This window comes from Anguilla rostrata, chromosome 13 (assembly GCF_018555375.3).
Source record: "Anguilla rostrata isolate EN2019 chromosome 13, ASM1855537v3, whole genome shotgun sequence".
Lineage (NCBI taxonomy): Eukaryota > Metazoa > Chordata > Actinopteri > Anguilliformes > Anguillidae > Anguilla > Anguilla rostrata.
This window is the reverse complement of record NC_057945.1, coordinates 38650227-38668815: the sequence shown is the minus strand read 5'-3', so window position 1 is coordinate 38668815 and position 18589 is coordinate 38650227. Positions and strand designations below refer to the sequence as shown.

The window sequence follows — 18589 nt, the reverse complement described above, 5'->3', positions numbered from 1 at the left end:
CCCTGCTGACTCTGGACTCCCCCAGTGGAGAGATCTTCACAGGAGATACAGTGACCCTGAGCTGTAGGGCTGGCACAGATCCTGGTGGCTGGGAGTATCTCTGGTTCAAAGAAACACGGGGAGCAGCACTGACCAGCACTGACTCCAGCAGCACTGACGGGTCCAGTTACACCATCCGCTCTGCTGCAGTTTCACATAGTGGAGAGTACTGGTGCCGAGCAGGGAGAGGGAGACCCGCTTTCTACACACTGTATAGTGACTCTCTCCAGCTGAGCATATCTGGTAACATAAGAAATACAATTTACTTCTTTTTATCAGACTAGTATATGATACAGCTAATTATTATGTAATGATATTATAATGTTACTTTCATAGTTCACCTTTACCTGGCACAATTAAAATAAAATGAATCGTAGTGCCATTACTGTACATGTATACAAACGCACATGAGCACATGTATTTCTACACACACAGACACACACATCCAAAAACAAAATAAATATTATTTTCATTGTACTTGCATACAAGGACACATGCATAAACATTTGCTGTCTGAACATTTTTGCATGCTTTATTGTATGATCATAGTTGCCATTTCACTGTAATCAGGTGAACTGCTTTCTCTCTAGTAGCATTGAGTTCTTCCTGTAGCTGTGTTGTAGTTTCATGACAGTTTCTCATGCTACACAGCACAAGATATTTGTCTTCTGCCTTCTGAGTGTGTACTGAAAACTGCACCTGGAAATCTTAAAGCTGCTTTGCAATTCCTCACTGGGAATAATCTTTTTGCCTCAATGTTTACTTGACCTCGCACATTTAAACGTAAATCCTTCTTTGCAATATTTCTTGCAACGTAATGCCTATTTTACATGATTTACAGGCAAGTAAAATAGGCACTTCTCTCCCACCCCTCCACCTCTTACTGCACAATGATTAGATAAACCTGCAATAATTAATTTAATTGTAATTAAAGCCAAATTAAGAATATTTTAATAAATGTCATGTCTAAGACATTTTTAAGTACAAGTCATATTTTTGTGTTATTGTAGATAGAAATTGATTTTAAAAAGTTTGTACTTCGCATTTTTTATTCAGTAAATGCACACATTAACTGAATTCTTCTGAAATGCTGAAGTTCTTTGTCCCTGTGCTGGTTTTGATTGTGTCCTGTACTGACAGCTCCACCGCCTGCTCTGCTAACCCTGAACCCTGCATGGAGGAAGTTCTACCCCACTGAGAAAGTGACTCTCAAATGTGAGATTCAGACCCATCAGACTGGGTGGAGTTATCTGTGGTACAGAGATGGAGCCTCTATCAACAGTGTGCTCTCCAGCAGTGGAAATGAGTTCACAATCCCGGCTCTAGATCAGTCACACAGAGGAAGATACTCCTGCAGAGGGAGAATACCAGGAAGAGCTTTTCGCACTGAAATGAGCAAAGATGTGACCCTGACTGTAGATGGTGAGTAATGTTGCTGTGCTGTGAAAACTACACAGACCTATATTTATGTTAATTTATACGTACCATGATTCTCATGTGCCTATTCCTGTTAGTTTTGACTTCTTAGGTTGGTTATTTATTTATTTTTTGTTGTAAAGCACCCTGGGATGTACGCATGAAGAGCGCATTATAAGAGCTTTTTGTATTTTATTGTATTGTATGGTCTGGGTGAATGCTGGGCGAGCAATCATTTGTTACATAACAAGTAACTTTATTATATGGTGAGTTATGGTTTGTGCAGTCCTGTTTATAATAGCAAGTGTCTTAATGTTACTCTGGTTTTCTAGTGTTTTACCTGCGGGTGACATTATACCTGTTTTGTAGGGGAGGCCCCCAAAACCCTGCTGACTCTGGACCCCCCCAGTGGAGAGATCTTCACAGGAGATACAGTGACCCTGAGCTGCAGGGCTGGCACTGATCCTGCTGGCTGGGAGTATCTCTGGTTCAAAGAAACACGGGGAGCAGCACTGACCAGCACTGACTCCAGCAGCACTGACGGGTCCAGTTACACCATCCACTCTGCTGCAGTTTCACATGGTGGAGAGTACTGGTGCCGAGCAGGGAGAGGGAGACCCGCTTTCTACACACCGTACAGTGACTCTCTCCAGCTCAGCATAACTGGTAACATAAGAAATACAATTTACTGCTTTTTATCAGTCTAGTATATGATACATCTAATAATTCTGTAATGTTATATACTGTTGGTGCTTTCATAGTTCTCCTTTGGTAAACCTAAAATGAAATTAATTGTAGTGACATTACTGTACATGTATGCAAATACACACTCATACAAAAACAAAATAAATAATATTTTCACTGTTCATACATACAAGCAAACATGCATAAATATTGGCTGTCTGTGAACATTTTTGCATGCTTTTTTGTATGATCGTAGTTGCCATTTCACTGTAATCAGGTGAACTGGTTTCTCTCTAGTTGCATTGAGTTCTTCCTGTAAGTTGTAGTGCAGTCTTACAATGGTTTCTTTTGCTAGCTAGACCTATATTAATGCTTATGTAAAAGTGCAATAATTAATATCCAGTATTTGCAAATGATTCTTTTTTTGTTACCTTTGTAATATTGTATAGAAAGTTGTCGACTGACAGGCATCAGCAATCCATGAAAAGCAGGTATTCCTGTGACTCCATCTTCATCTTGCACTTTGTTTCCTGGTCTGTCCAGCTCTCCCATCCGTGGTTCTGACTCTACAGACTGGATGGACAAACATCTTTAACAGAGAGAGAGCGGCTCTGCACTGTGGCATTCAGGACCACTCTCCTGTGTGGATGCATAAATGGTACAGAAATGGACGAGAACTTCCTGTGGGCACAGCTGAGGACACCTATGAGATCCTGTCTGCAGTTCAGTCAGACTCAGGAACATACACATGTAAAGGACAACATAAGGAAAGAGTACTGTACACTGGCAGCAGCAATATGGTTGCACTCAAAGTTAATGGTAAGATGTCATTTATTACATAATGATATAAATGTAATAATTAAAATGTAGTATTTCAATTTTTTACTTTAAAGTAATAATCTCGAAGATTTTCATTAAAATAAATGTCTGTTAAGTCACTATCTATCGCCGAATTAGGTAACACAATGGTGATTGAGCCTATTATTATATTAATTTATATTATTATTATTATTATTTATGATTAAAGAACTGTGTGTCTGTGGCGACAGTCCCGGGAAAAAATCACAAGCGGCGCATAGTTAGTGACGTGTTTTCCATCACCCATCAGTGGTTGGTCCGCCAGAGAGGGTAGGCGGAGCTAACGCAACAGGCTCACTCTTCAACTCATTTGTGTTTGAGCGGCGTACTGTTTTTTCCGGTGTCTGCTAGCGTTACAATAACAGAGAAAGGGGGAGTGGGGTTATAGAACCGTAAAAAGTTTTTTGTGTAACATGAATGGTCATATTAGTTGTTGATGTAGATTTCGTATTACATTTGATGACAATGTAACGTTACTAAATTACATAGCTATTTGAACAGCTAACGCTAGCTACCGGACCATGTCAATAAAGGCAACATTAGTTTAGACAACGTTGCGCACAGTATCCATCTCTCATATTAGGTGACGTTGCGTTAGCTAGCTAGCTAATGTAATTAACACAATCTAATGTCAGCTAACAATTAGAAAAAACGCTAGCTAATGCTACCAACCTCGCAAACCGTCTCTCGAATACAATGCTACCTTGTTGCAACGTAGCTAACTAAAGGCCAGTTCAGATCAATGATTCGCAACGAGACTGGATGCAACTTGCAAAATTCCAAGACGTCTGATTGTAAACGTTCTAAAACTGCACTTGGCGATTTGACAAGGTGGGTCTTTTGAGACCCCAGGCAACGGCTTCAGACGCTCTACAACTAACAAGTTCACACCGCTGCAATTTTCTCTGCAACATTCTAAAACCGTTTCATCTTGTTACGAATCATTGATCTGAACTGGCCTTAACGTGAGCGTTATTTACATTGCCATCAAGTTCATCAATATATTATAATGATTGGAATAAAGCCGGGGTATAGGTGAAGCAGGGCCGGGTCTGATTTCCGGATTAAGATGTCAAGCCGGAGAAAACTAAATAAAAGAATAGGGCAGTATGGATTAGGGTTATTATTTTATTACGCTTCCTCTTATGTTCCTTCAGCCTTGATGCCATTTTTTGATGAAATCTCCTTTGTTTTTGTTTTATTAATTTTAATTTAACACCCAGCTCAGCTTTATCCTCGAGCAGTTTAGCTAGCAAAACCAGAAACACCGGGGGTAACATTTTGCAAGGCAGTTGTTTCAAAAATATCACAACAATCATTCACGAGAAAGACTGTTTATTATGCACGAGATACATAATTGCACGAGCCACAGCGAATCCCACAAATTCTTCTCTGCAGTGTAAAGTAGTTCATACCGGGCAAAAAGGTGGATAAAGAACGTCTGTGGAAACTGATCATCAATAATTTTACCCCAGGTCTGCTACAGCATTTTAACCTGGCTCAGCAGTGTAAAGACAGCTTATTAGCCTAATGTTAGACAATGAATGAGTATGTACATAACGTTACTTTTATAACAACCATGTTTTATTCAGTAAATAGTAAGTGCTATAGTTGGCGTGGCCCAGGTGCCAACTGGCTAACGTCACACAGGCGACACTGGTTGGGTCCATTTGGATTTATGGGAAGTGAGGTCCAAAAACACAACTGCAATTACCGCTTCTCGCCATTGGTACGGCCAAAGAGAACGAAACGGAAATCTTCAAGATTGTAACTTTAACTGTAATGTTGTGGATTGTTCTTTGTGGCTTGTTTATTATGGTTAGTGTCTTAAAGTAGCATCTGAAATGTATGTTCACTTACTGGTTCACTGGTTTTCTGGTGTTTTAACCTGCGGGTGAAATTATACCTGTTTTTTAGGGGAGGCCCCCAAACCCCTGCTGATTCTGGACCGCCCCAGTGGCAAGATCTTCACAGGAGATACAGTGACCCTGAGCTGCAGGGTTGGCACAGATCCTGCTGGCTGGGAGTATCTCTGGTTCAAAAAAACACAGGGAGCAGCACTGACCAGCACTGACTCCAGCAGCACTGACGGGTCCAGTTACACCATCCTCTCTGCTGAAGTTTCACATGGTGGAGAGTACTGGTGCCGAGCAGGGAGAGGGAGCCTCGCTTTCTACACACCGTACAGTGACTCTCTCCAGCTCAGCATATCTGGTAACATAAGAAATGCATTTCACTGCTTTTTATCAGTCTAGTGTATGATACAGCTAATTATTATGTAATGATATTATAATGTTACTTTCACAGTTCACCTTCACCTGGTACAACTAAAATAAAATGAACCGTAGTGCCATTACTGTACATGCATACAAACGCACATGAGCACATGCATGTCTACACACACAGACACACATACAAAAACAAAATAAATAATATTTTCATTGTACTTGCATACAAGCACACATGCATAAACATTTGCTGTCTGAACATTTTTGCATGCTTTTTTGTATGATCGTAGTTGCCATGTCACTGTAATGAGGTGAACTGGTTTCTCTGTAGTAGCATTGAGTTCTTATTGTAGCTGTGGTGTAGTTTCATGACAGTTTTTCTTGCTACACAGCACAAGATATTTGTCCTCTGCCTTCTGAGTGTGTACTGAAAACTGCACCTGGAAATCTTAAAGCTGCTTTGCAATTCCTGTCTGGGAATAATCTTTTTGCCTCAATGTTTACTTGACCTCACACATTTAAGCTTAACTCCTTCTTTGCAATATTTCTTGCAACTTAATGCCTATTTTACATGCATTACAGGCAAGTAAAATAGGCACTTCTCTCCCACCTCTCCACCTCTGACTGCACAATGATTAGATAGACTTCCAATAATTAATTTAATTGTAATTAAATCCAAATTAAGAATATTTTAAGAAATGTCATGTCTAAGACTATTTTTAAGTAAAAGTCCTATTTTCGTGTTATTGTAGATAGAAATTGAAAAAAAAAGTTTGTACTTGGCATTTTTTATTCAGTTAATGCACACATATTAACTGAATTCTTCTGAACTGCTGAAATTCTTTGTCCCAGTGCTGGGTTTGATTGTGTCCTGTACTGGCAGCTCCACCACCTGCTGTGCTAACCCTGAACCCTGCATGGAGGAAGTTCTACCCCACTGAGAAAGTGACTCTCAAATGTGAGATTCAGACCGGTCAGACTGAGTGGAGTTATCTGTGGTACAGAGATGGAGCCTATATGAACAGTGGGCTCTCCAGCAGTGGAAATGAGTACACAATCCCAGCTCTAGATCAGTCACACAGTGGAAGATACTCCTGCAAAGGAGGAATACCAGGAAGAGATGTTTACACTGAAATGAGCAAAGATGTGACTCTGATCGTAGATGGTGAGTAATGTTGCTGTGCTGTGGAAACTACACAGACCTTATGTTAATTTATACGTACCATGATTCTCATGTGCCTATTCCTCTTAGTTTTGACTTCTTAGGTTGGTTATTTATTTATTTATTTTTAAAAATTTTGTGGAGCACCCTGGGATGTACGCATGAAGAGCGCTATATAAGAGCTTATTGTATTGTATTGTATTGTATGGTCTGGGTGAATGCTGGGTGAGCAATCATCTGTTACCAAACAAGTAACTTTATTATATGGTGAGTTATGGTTTGTGCAGTCCTGTTTATAATAGGAAGTGTCTTAATGTTACTCTGGTTTTCTAGTGTTTTTCCTGCGGGTGACATAATACCTGTTTTGTAGGGGAGGCCCCCAAACCCCTGCTGACTCGGGACCCCCCCAGTGGAGAGATCTTCACAGGAGATATGGTGACCCTGAGCTGCAGGGTTGGCACTGATCCTGCTGGCTGGGCGTATCTGTGGTACAAAGAAACACAGGGAGCAGCACTGACCAGCACTGACGGGTCCAGTTACACCATCCTCTCTGCTGCAGTTTCACATGGTGGAGAGTACTGGTGCCGAGCAGGGAGAGGGAGCCCCGCTTTCTACACACCGTACAGTGACTCTCTGCAGCTCAGCATAACTGGTAACATAAGAAATTAATTTTACTGCTTTATTTCTCAGTCTAGTATATGATACAGCAAATAATTCCGAAATGTTCTATACGGTATATGACCAAAAGTATCTGGACACTCTTTGGTCTGGGGATGTTTTTCATTGTTTGGGCTAGGCCCCTTAGTTCTAGTGAAGGCTCATTTTAATTCTACAGAATACAATCACATTCTAGACTATTCTGTGCTTCCCCTACACTTTTGGGGAAGGCCCTTGCCTGTTTAAACATGACAGTGCCACCGGGCAAACAGCGACATCAAAGTGCAAACATACATGCACCAAATAAGTGATTTTTTCAATCATGTTTTGGGCATGGCGTTTTGATGTATTATAATTTATCGTTGTGCACGATGCTCTAATCAACCATTTCCTAATCATTGTGGCGTTTCAGCTCGTCCTCAGGCTGTGCTGACTCTGGAGACTGCATGGACAGAGATCTTCAGGTCAGCCAGTCTGACTCTGAGGTGTCAGGTTGAGGGGAGCTCTGCTGAGTGGAACTACACGTGGTACAGAGACGGACGTCACCTTCCACTGGACCCCAGCGGGGACAGACTCACACTCTCCGCTGGAAACGACTCTTACAGTAGTGAATATAAATGCAGAGGAAACAGAACAGGCCAACCGTCTTACACAGACATCAGCGAAGGATTTAGAGCAAACAACATTGGTGAGTTCCACTCCTTTTGTCTGGCTATTAATGAAATGTGCCTCACCCAAGACCACTTCCTCCACCACCCTTCAAGCACTCGTGGTGAGCACAGCGTGTGAAAGGAAGTCACGCTATCTTGTTTGCAATAGACTCAGTCAGTACTCCGCAGTGCACCATGGTATTGTGAGCTTAAGGATAAGTAGTCGAAGCCAATCCATGTAGCTAATGCAGCCCACACGCAAAAGTAAGTGATTTTCTGTCACAACACAGCCTTGCTAAAAACGGCACACTACAAACAAAAACGTATTTGACCCAGGCCTGTAGATAATGATAGATTATGAAATATAATGTAATCAAAGATAATCTAATGAAACAAAATATCGTAGATTTTTCAATTTCAAAAACAGCAAAACCAAATGACTGAACTAAAAGTTGTCAACAAATCATCACAGGTGTAAAATCCAGGTTTAGAAAGTCAACTTCCTCCCTAATCACCTGGATTTGATCATTAGGACAATTCTTCAGCCAGGAGGTAGAACTAAATGAAATCAGCTGGCTGAGTCCATGGGTGGAAGAAACACAAGGGAGTACTTTTACCTTCTGACCCCTGGACTTTCCACCTCTGCAAATAATGGAACAAATTGCATATGTCTTAGTGTCCTCCTCCGGGGGCGGGGTATAGGGGCTTTTTTTAACACCAGTGTGTTGCTGCACACATTCCAAAGGTAGCAGTATAGCACATTGGGTAAGGGAATAGGGCCTGTGATTTAAAAGTTGCAGGTTTGATACCCGGGTGGTCCAAAGCTGTTGTACCCTTTGAGCAAGGTACTTATCCTGCTGTATGAATTCAATGTAAAATGCAAAAGTTTTGTAAGTTTCTCAGGATAACGCTGATGCTTCATGTGGAAGTATGTTTGCACGTCTGCAATGACACGCTGGCAGGGGTGATGCACACAATTCTGGACTTTGTGCATATGCAGTCTCTGTGTGGATGAAAGCAAACTGTTTTTATTCCAGGACTTTTGAGCCCCCCCCCCCTCCTGCTTTGCCCCCCCTCCCCCCACATACAGAGTTGGAGTATCCAAATAACTCATTATGAAAGCATAAAAACGAGAGCACAAACATTGTGTGTTCGATTGTTGCGACCGTCCTTTGTGACCAAGTTGAAGCCTTGAATATTGTCTTCTGGCAATGTAATGCAGTTCTGATCGGGCCGATCGACCTCTGCAAATAATAGAACAAATTGTAATGTGATGTAAATTGCATATGTCCAAAGGTGGCAGTGTAGTGTATTGGATAGGGAACAGGGCTTGTGACTTAAAGGTTGCAGGTTCAATACCTGGGTAGTGCAAAGCTGTTGTACTTTTGAGCAAGGTACTTATCCTGCTGTATAAATGTAAAAATGTATAAAGTTGTATAAAGTTTTATACATGAACAATTAACCCAGCTAACCTGTCTATCAAAAAATAGTTGTACATACCCACAGCCATGTTCATAGTGCAATAATTTATTCATACACTTATATTTATTACATATTTATTCTTTGTAAAAGCACAACACACTTTCACTACTGCTCACTGTAGGTAAAACCTACTCTTGTTGTTGTTTGTTATTGTTGTTTGTTGTTGACATTGTGAATGTAAGTACAGTGTGAGTTACTGTGAACCGGAGTCAAATTCCTTACATGTGAAAAAAGCATGTTTGGCCAATAAACCCAATTCTGATTCTGTTTCTGATAAGTTGCTCAGGATGACGCTGATGCCTCATGCGAAAGCCGGCTTGCACGTCTGCATGAATGAGAGCACAAACATTGTGTGTTCGATTGTTGCGACTGTCCTTTGTGACCAAGCTGAAGTCTTGAAGAATGTCTGCCGGTAATGTAGTTCTGATCGGGCCAATCGACTGACACACCCTTGTCTCCATGGCTACCACATACCATGCTAATAGACAAACAGACACCAGGGGAAGAACAAGCAACAGAAAAGCGATGACTGTAGCTATGGCGCACATGCAATGATTCTTGTCGAATGAAACCATTTAGGGACGGTTGGTTTTGGTTGGTTGGGGGGGTTACCAAATGGGTCCGCAAACACTATCTGTAGCACCACCCTCCTTCCCCAATCTCGGCTAACTGGCTGGCAGGTTGCCGTTAACAGTGGATGGTGGTGGGCACAGCATAACAGGATGCAAGTCTTAGCAAGTCCCTTAACCTCTGTGGGTTTTTTATTTCCCCCCAGTTTCCTGCACAGTGGAGAATCTAGCACGGATCGCTGTGGGGGCAGCCATCTTGCTCTTCCTGTCCGTCATTGTGAATGAAGGCTTTTGGAGGAGGGTGAGGAAGATGAGGAGGTGCTGCATTTGAACCAACGATTGTCCCTGTCATGGAGAAAAAAACTTAATGCAAATTAGCCAGTTGTTGTGCAGAGATTATTTTAAAAGAGCACCCAGAAATACTCTGAGAAATTATTTGTACACAGTATTAGTTCCAGTGTTAACTCAATTCTTAACAGATAACATTTGGCCCAACATTCCAGTGTGGGACCAAATGTTATCTGTTAAGAGTTGCATTAACACTGTTACAGCTGAATTCACACTGGACACTGATATATGATAGTCATTGATATACCAGTAATTGTTATTTGTTTATATAAAGTCATTAGCTTATAGAAATTATATCATGTGAGGTAAGATATACGCACACACTGTATTTAAATCTTCAAAACAAGTTTAATGATGCAAACATTCCAAATTCCAAAGGTGTTCGTTTCTCAGGTATTGCTGTAGGTGAAAGTCTTTGTAGGCCTTCCTTTGTGGGTATTGCCTGTGTGTGCTTCATACTACATTTCACCATCAATGGGTACTTTTTTTAATTTTTTTTTTTAAACATTGCCCATTTTTTAAACTATGGGATTAAATCTTGCATTCAGGTGTTGTAAAACTTTCAGATGAGACTGTGTTCTTTTGATCTGAAAAGGGGGAAAAAACCAAGGTGGGATATTGCATACTTTTATTTAGTATTTGGAAACAACGAGACTTTTACAGAACACATTTACTCATCGTTGCACCTGTTAGCTCCCCACCTCTTTGTAACTGCTGCTTGTCTAAAATTCTGACGTAACACATTTTTTTTCTGTGTCCTTTGTTTCATCCTATATATTATCCTTGCTAATACTAGTTTTAAAGCACCTTTGTATGTATTGTACTAAAAAACATTTTTGACGCATACCTTCTTGACTTTGTTCTCAATCACTTTTACATGGTAAAATGAAAGTTACATTTTAAATAAATAAGCCCTCTTTTTTCAAAAGTGCCTTAAAAGTAAATTCATTATCAATCCAAATTCCAAGATATTTGTATTGATTTACTCTCTCAATATGAAAATCATTTAACTTGTTCATTTTCAAGTCACTATCAATATTTCTTTGGTAAACAGCATATATTTAGTCAGATTTAGATTGCTGAATGTATTTTGCAGGCTAATGAAGACAATCTGCTGCTTTTCAGCAGAACAACAGACAACTGTGCCATCAGCATACATGTGAATATTACCAGTACCCAGGGGTGGATCTAGAGAAATTTTCTTCGAGTGGCATGGGGGCGGCATGCAGATTGCAGATCAGATGGGGTAGCAAAATCAAATCTTAGTCCTCTACGCATGTGCACGCACACGTGGTAGTAACTGTGCACTCATATGCAATATATAAGGTTAAAATACCTAATAATAAACACCATTACAGTAAGTGTAAGCATACTTACAGATGTTTCATATACACACATAACTTTCTTATAAGCATCAGCCTAAATTATGAAGCTTTTCAATGACATAAAATAATAAGCATTTTGATGTTACAAGAAAAAAATATACTGCCCAGATAGAAAGCTACAGAGCACAATCATCTTACTATGGGGACCAGAACAACTGGGCATAACCTGAGGGAACTCAGGCTGTCTCTCTTCCCCTCCGCTGTCTGACTATTGTCTCCTCTCTGAACTGTATGTCTATTTCTTCTTCTCCTTTCAACATATCAACTTCTTGCCCTTGTTCAACTTCTTCTCCTCCATCTTGCTTTGTATTTTCCACTTCTCCTGCTTCATCATCTGTGACTACCTCTGTTGTGTCTCCCTGATCCCTCCTCTTTGGGTGGAAGAAACTAGTGATGTCACCCTTTCTCTTCATTTTTCATGCCTCTCAATAGTTTCTGAAATATTATGCAAATGCAAATTTAACATTACTTATTGCATTACTTATTACTTATTACTGATTTATAAAGTATCTACAGGCAGCAGAATAAAAACCAGTAATCAAGAGTTTCTGTAACCAGCATTGAATGACAACCATGTCCATGTCAAAGGCTTTGGAAAGGTCTACCAAAAGAGAGGTACAGTGTTGATTAGATCAGTGCAGGCACAAGGCTTTTCACAATCAGAGAGGCAGCAGAGATGGTACTATGTTCAGCCCTAAAACCAGATTGGTTGGTGTTTAAAACAGAGTGTCTATCAAGGAAAGCATTGAGCTGTTGATTCAAAAAATTTCTCTAAGCATAATAATTTGGAGATTGCACAATAATTATTACGATTGCTTATGCAACAGAAGCATGTAAAAGAGGTGATCCTAGCAATCAATATCGGGTTTCCCCCTTTAGAAATACAACCCCAATTCACACCACAAGGTGTTACCCTTGCAGCACAGCTTGGATTAATTTTGCAAGTCAATTGTGGAAGATTATCAATTCCCATAATTTTATGCTTCCTGCACTTTTGATTTCGACATTTCATTTACACTACTGTGTTTCTTTCCAACAATTAGTTCAGATAGTACTTGGTGTGATCAGGATTTGTTTTGTCATCAAGTACTTGCTATTAAAGAGGCATGGCCACTTTCACAGCTCACAAATATTTCAAATGTTTTTTTCTCTCCAAGTAATCCAAGATTTAAATAGGAGATACAGCCTAATCATCTGTCATGGCTAAACCTTGTTTCAAAGTTGCCCCCTAGTTCAGGGGAGTACTGCGAAGCATACAGGCAGAGATATTATGCAAATTTAGGAGTTAAGGCCAATTCGTTCTCCTTCACTAGGGTAACTGATGAGAAGGTTGCAAGAATATTAGGAGTTAAATAGAACCAAAGCTACTGGCCTTGTTAATATTCCTGCTAGGCTTTTAAGAGATTCAGCTGAAACGATTGCCCCTTATATCACACACGTTATCAATCTGTCTTTAGATCAAGGGTTGTACCATGAAATTTTAAGCATGCCAAAATTATTCCTCTCTATAAGAAGGGGAGTTGTACAGATCCTAGCAACTACAGGCCTGTATCAATTTTAATTGGTACTTGAGAAGGCTGTTCATGAGCAAATATATGATTATATCAATAAGCATAATCTTCTTTACAATCTTCAGTCCGGTTTTAGGAAATCTTGCTCCACAGACACTTGTCTTTTGTATCTTACTGGTTTAATAAAAATGGAGATAGATGAAGGCAAACTTTGTGGAATGGTCCTACTAAAGGCCTTTGACACTGTTGATCATAGGCTACTTTTATCCAAGCTAAAAGCTTTTGGGGTGGATTTAACAGCAGTTGGGTGGTTGACTTCTTACCTGTCTGAAAGGGATTAGAGGGTGGAGGTCAGTGGCCAATTATCAGAGGCTATGCCCTTTACCTGTGGGGTGCCACAAGGAGGTGTTCTGGGTCCACTACTATTTCTGTTGTATATTAATGATATGTAATCTGCCTGTTCAAGCACCCTCTTCTTGTATGCTGATAATTCTGGCAGAGTCTGGCAGAGCAGGTCAGAGAGCAGCAAGATGGATGTCATGTAAGAATATTTTTTTTACCACCTTACAAATCTGTGACAGGCACCATTTTAGCAATATATTGTAGGTGTAAACATCCAGATGATCAAATCTCCAATAAATGTTATTTTGGTCTCTTTTAGGATGCAGAAGAAGTCTTAGACTCTGGCCAAAGCCTGGACCAAGATGATGTAGGCACTCTTGTCAATACCTGTTTAAGCTCCATTTAAAGCTGTTTTAAAGCTTATTGTATACTTCATACATAATACCATATTGCATCATTTGCCAACAAATGGTGTATTGTCCTGGTATTTTGAAGGATATACAGGTGGTCCATACCTCGCATAACTCCCTGCAGGGGCCTCATACAATGGAGAGGGATGTAAGTACAGTTATCAGCACTCATGAATATTTTTTCCATTGAGTTCAACAGGAAAATTAATCAGGAGAAACAATGCTTGTAGTATCTACTGCATATCTGGCAGCAGCACGGTGGTTTGAGGCTCATTTTATACCTTGGACCCTTGATGACTTAAAGCCATTTAGCCAACAAATATGTTCCATACTGTATCGGCATAATTTACAGCTGAATCTAGTCCCACCCCCTAATTCCCATAGAGATCCATTCAAATGCAAAGAGTTTTTGTGTTGCTTGTAGGCAGGGGCGGTTTTAATGATTTGGCCCCAGGCAAAGTGAGGCCCTTCACCATTTTGCTTAACGCAATCATAGCTAGTGAACAAAAACTATTTTGAGGCAGCTCTTTTCAGTTAACAAAGCCACAGAATTAAAGGACAGACCCAAATGAGAATTCTAACTGAAGAACTTCAAATGACCTTTAGTCAGTTAGAAAATGACGATATGGCAAGAAAAAGATTGTAAGTATACAATCTTTAATTCTTTCAAGACAAAAGTATAGTACATGCTTTTTGATAAAGCATTTGAACATCCACTATTCTCTCGGGGTAAAAGTTCAGATCCGAGCGGGTGTCTGGTTTGTGGTGGGCTGCTGGTCTCTGTGGGTGTTGCCTCTGACACTTTCCTCCCACACTGTAGCTGGTTCACCGCAACCAGCAGAGACAGAAGTTGTAGTAGTAGGGAGGGCAAAATGGAGCTTTAGAATGTCGCCAGCAGTGTATGCGCGTGAGCTTGACAATACATTTCTCACAGAAAAGGTCTTGCGAAAAGGTTTGTCGCCTTTTTTAGTTCATTACAGTGGGGATAGAAGTGACTGCAATTAAGTGGTGCTGTGCTGTTAGCCTTTATTGATTGCCGTACAAGGTTAATGTGAAGTAGCTAGCACAATCTGACAGTACTAACCCATAAAAATGTACTTTAAATGGCACTTGGTCAATCGAACGGTAAATGTGAAAAACATTCGATTATAGTCAGTGGCACCGACATTTTCGGTCACACCCTCAATAAAGGGCAAAAGTCCCAGTAGAAGATTGAATTAAATCTTTAAAAGTTATATATTTTCTGAAACATTATCGATTCCGCTTGGCCATAGTGAGTGAAACTAGGCGATCTGAGCATACAGTCGCTATGCAAATTACGTCAAAAGGATTCAGCCTTGTTGTTGTTGTGGACGAATCTTTTTAGTAAACTGATTCTACTGATTCAGTACACTAAAAAGAACAGTTTTGCCCATCACTATCTCAAATACACTTTGAAAAGGCTTCATGGTAACAAAGATAGTGACTCTCCGCCTCTGACGGCAACTCGAATTTCTACGTCATTGATTAGGCGCAAATGCAGGAAGGTCAATGTGGAATAGTCCATTAAATGTGAGATGTGGGTAATAATAAATATTGGCAAATATAGATATTTAATTGTATAAGGCCACATTTACATGTAGATAGATTTATTTTTATCTATTACAGATAATCATTTGTTTGAAGTGACAAGAAAGGAGAAATGTTTTATAAATAAAAAAAAAAAGGAAACACAAATTCACGAGGCCCCTTTGGTGGACGAGGCCCCAAGCAATTGCCTACCTATGACCTATGGTAAAACCGCCTATGCTTGTAGGACAACCTGAAAATAAGATATCCAGACTCTGATGATGTTGATAGGTCACAGACATCAGGAAGTCATGGCATGCAAATGATATGCAACCAAATTCAAAACATGACTCTTTTATTTGTCATTATGTTAATTTGTCTACTGTATAAGTGAATTTCCCTGTTTCTAGCTTTTCCCCAAACAGTTCACTGCAGCAAAAGTAACTGAGCAAATGATGGCACCGGAGGTCTCAGGAGTGCATTTGTTTAATTCTTGCTAATTTTCTGACCAATGATTTGTTGTTAAGACCATTAAAAGCTTAATATTTTGCCATTTTGGGCTTGGCCCTTTTTTTTGCCCAGGAGTGTATATATTAGCCTATTATTCACTAAATATATTCTCACAATATGTGTCTTATTATATGGACGTCATAATTCTCAGGTAGAACACTGCCTGTGTACCCTTGAGCAAGGTAGCCTACTTAACCTGCATTGTCTCAGTATATATCAAGCTGTATAAATGGATGCAATGTAAATGCTATGTATAATATTGTAAGTCGCTCTGGGTAAGAGCATCTGCTAAATACCTGCAATGTGATATTCAGTACTCTTATAAATAAGGAGTTGGCCTGATTTCGAATAATAAATGTGGTGTGAAATTGTGGGACGTGTTTGACATGTTGATGGGGGTGGGATATTTGGTTTAAATAAAAAAAACTTATCAATGGACTTCAGTTAATGGATTAGTAAACTAGATAACTGATGTAGATATTTTCTACAGTCTTCCAGACCTGCTGCTGCCAGAGGTAGCAAGGGGAGAGCAAGGGGAGGGTGGTGAAGAGTGGTAGGCGCAGGAAAAGTGAAAATTTCAACTAACACACAGTATACAATATATAGTATTTTACTCCTATGAACACCCATAATATCATTTGTTTACCAAATGTCTGTGGCCTTTGCATCTTCAAATGGCCCTTTTGGAAATCTGGCTAGATATAGCTTAGCACAAACAATGCAGAATTCTCATTTTTTTTATTTTTCTCATTTAACCAGGATTTGCCCAGTGTTGTGGCTGTGGCTCCATTGTTTTTTTTTCATTGTGTATCTCTCCCCCCCCCCCCCCCCCCTTCCACTTACATTGTGCTTGAGCTCCTACTATTCTCTCAGATGTATTGTTTATTTACAGCTATTCTGTCTCTTTGAAAACAAGCTCCCAAGGGTTACATTTCAGCAGAGCCAGGATTATGCCTGTAGCCAAAAGGGCTCAAGGACAGTAGCCATTTTATTGTGGGCATGTCATTTTCAGACTTAAAAAGGTGTGATACAGAAGGGGTTATACTGCTCTATATTCTCCCTTGTATCTCATTTCCTGTCTCTAACTGCATGCTCATCTTGTGTGTAGATCATGGTCTTCATTACTTTCTCCTCTTATTGTGTAGTCACATTGCTGCATGTTCATGACCACAACATAATAAATAATTGAAAATAAGCAAATAAACAAATAAATAAATATAAAAATTCCAGAAAGGTATTCACTTTAAATGTGGGAATGTGAAGGTTTGTGTCTGTGAGTTCTTTAGAAGTGTTTTTTTTTTTTTTACGTGGTTCATGAGAAGAAACTTTAACCACACCAGTGTCTGATCACAGCTCTATTAAAAGAATGAGACACATCCGCTAACAAAACCAGCCAGCGCTGCAGGGCTATACCTCTTTGAGAAAGAGCAGGGGAGAGAAAGCTCAACATGTATGAGTTCACCACAAAAACAGGTGAGTTTTTCCATTTTGTCTTTCTTATAGTGAATTAAAACAAAAATGAATCACACTCAGAATCAGAATAACATTATGAATGATGTATTCTATGTGTGAACGAGTCACCATGTATCTGTAGGTATCATTGTGTGAATAAGAACATTGTCCTGTTCTGTGGAAGTAATATAATTTAGCCAGAAAGTGCATTTCTTTCTTACTTTTTGAACACAACCTGTTAGCTACATGTTTATGAAGTACTAATAAAATAACATGGCAAACTGGAGTGGATGGTATGCTATCTCCCTACGTGTAGGTTTATAGGGTCCCCGTGCATACACAGTGCTTTTCAGGGTTTACCATTGAAATAACTACGCTGAACACTGCCTCTCACTCCTACTTACAAATATTAACACCTGTTCCCTTCTATACATCAAGGACACAAGGAGGCTTTGGGCATTTCTTTTGTTTCTCTCTTGTTTTTGTTTCTGTGCACTACATTTGTGCTGCTGATTTGCTTTATTTGTTAAAAGAACCCTCATTTTCATTTTATTCCCTCCAGTTAGACTGGTTGTCCTGATGTTCTTTGTACAAGAGGCAGGCAAGTATTTTTATTATTCACGTGCATCTTATTCATACTGCTTTATCCATAAAGTGCACTTTATGGGAAACAAAGGGAATATTGAAGGCACACACTGCCCTAGATTCAGTCTTCACTCAAACTTAATTTTGACTAACAATTAAATTAAGTTTTCCTTTTTTTTTTTATAAACACACTTGTACACTTTCCAAAATGATCAAAGTTTACTTACCAATTTTTGATTGTGACTAAAAGGCAGCATTTACAGCAATGCATTTGTAAGTTAAGGGCAAAAATAAATTGCTTTGTAGTCCATATCTTTCTTAATAATCTGGAATATGCACATGGAGTTCTTCTTGTTACATCACTGTATTTAGCATGCCTTATTACGCTCTTGTGACTGTAAAACTGGCACAGAGACAGATCGAGCTTCATTATAACTAATGGTGTTTATATTTTGACACTTGTGGATTCTCTTAACAAGGGCACTTTGCACAATTAGAATTTTACAATGGAAAATGAAAATTTATATTGCCTAAGAAATGTTCACTGATTTATTAAGAAGATTCCTGAATTCCTGCTGAAATAAAGAATAAAAAATTCTGAGGAAGTGAAGTTCTTTGTCCCTGTGCTGGCAGCTCTACAATCTCCTGTGCTAACCCTGAACCCTGCATGGACAAAGTTCTACCCCACTGAGAAAGTGACTCTCAAATGTGAAATTGAGTCCAGTCAGACTGAGTGGAGTTATCTGTGGTACA

The 18589-nt window shown here is 39.6% G+C and overlaps 1 protein-coding gene and 2 long non-coding RNA genes across 3 annotated transcripts in view; 2 read left to right on the top strand and 1 right to left on the bottom strand.

Moving 5' to 3' along the window:
• Positions 1 to 18589, top strand: part of LOC135238360 (hemicentin-2-like) — a 118149-nt gene that overhangs the window by 5176 nt on the left and 94384 nt on the right. The window contains exons 7-11 of the mRNA XM_064306149.1: positions 1825 to 2121; positions 2683 to 2958; positions 4915 to 5211; positions 6109 to 6390; positions 6758 to 7039. Of these exons, the coding sequence (XP_064162219.1) occupies positions 1825 to 2121; positions 2683 to 2958; positions 4915 to 5211; positions 6109 to 6390; positions 6758 to 7039 (1434 nt within the window). The remainder of the gene's footprint in view (positions 1 to 1824; positions 2122 to 2682; positions 2959 to 4914; positions 5212 to 6108; positions 6391 to 6757; positions 7040 to 18589) is intronic.
• Positions 9171 to 11925, bottom strand: LOC135238133 (uncharacterized). The gene is made up of 3 exons (XR_010325022.1): positions 10941 to 11925; positions 9925 to 10090; positions 9171 to 9501 (listed from the first exon to the last, which is right to left on the bottom strand). It is a non-coding gene; the product is annotated as an uncharacterized LOC135238133 (long non-coding RNA).
• On the top strand, positions 16642 to 18589 carry LOC135238132 (uncharacterized). The gene is made up of 3 exons (XR_010325021.1): positions 16642 to 17272; positions 17814 to 17852; positions 18470 to 18589. It is a non-coding gene; the product is annotated as an uncharacterized LOC135238132 (long non-coding RNA).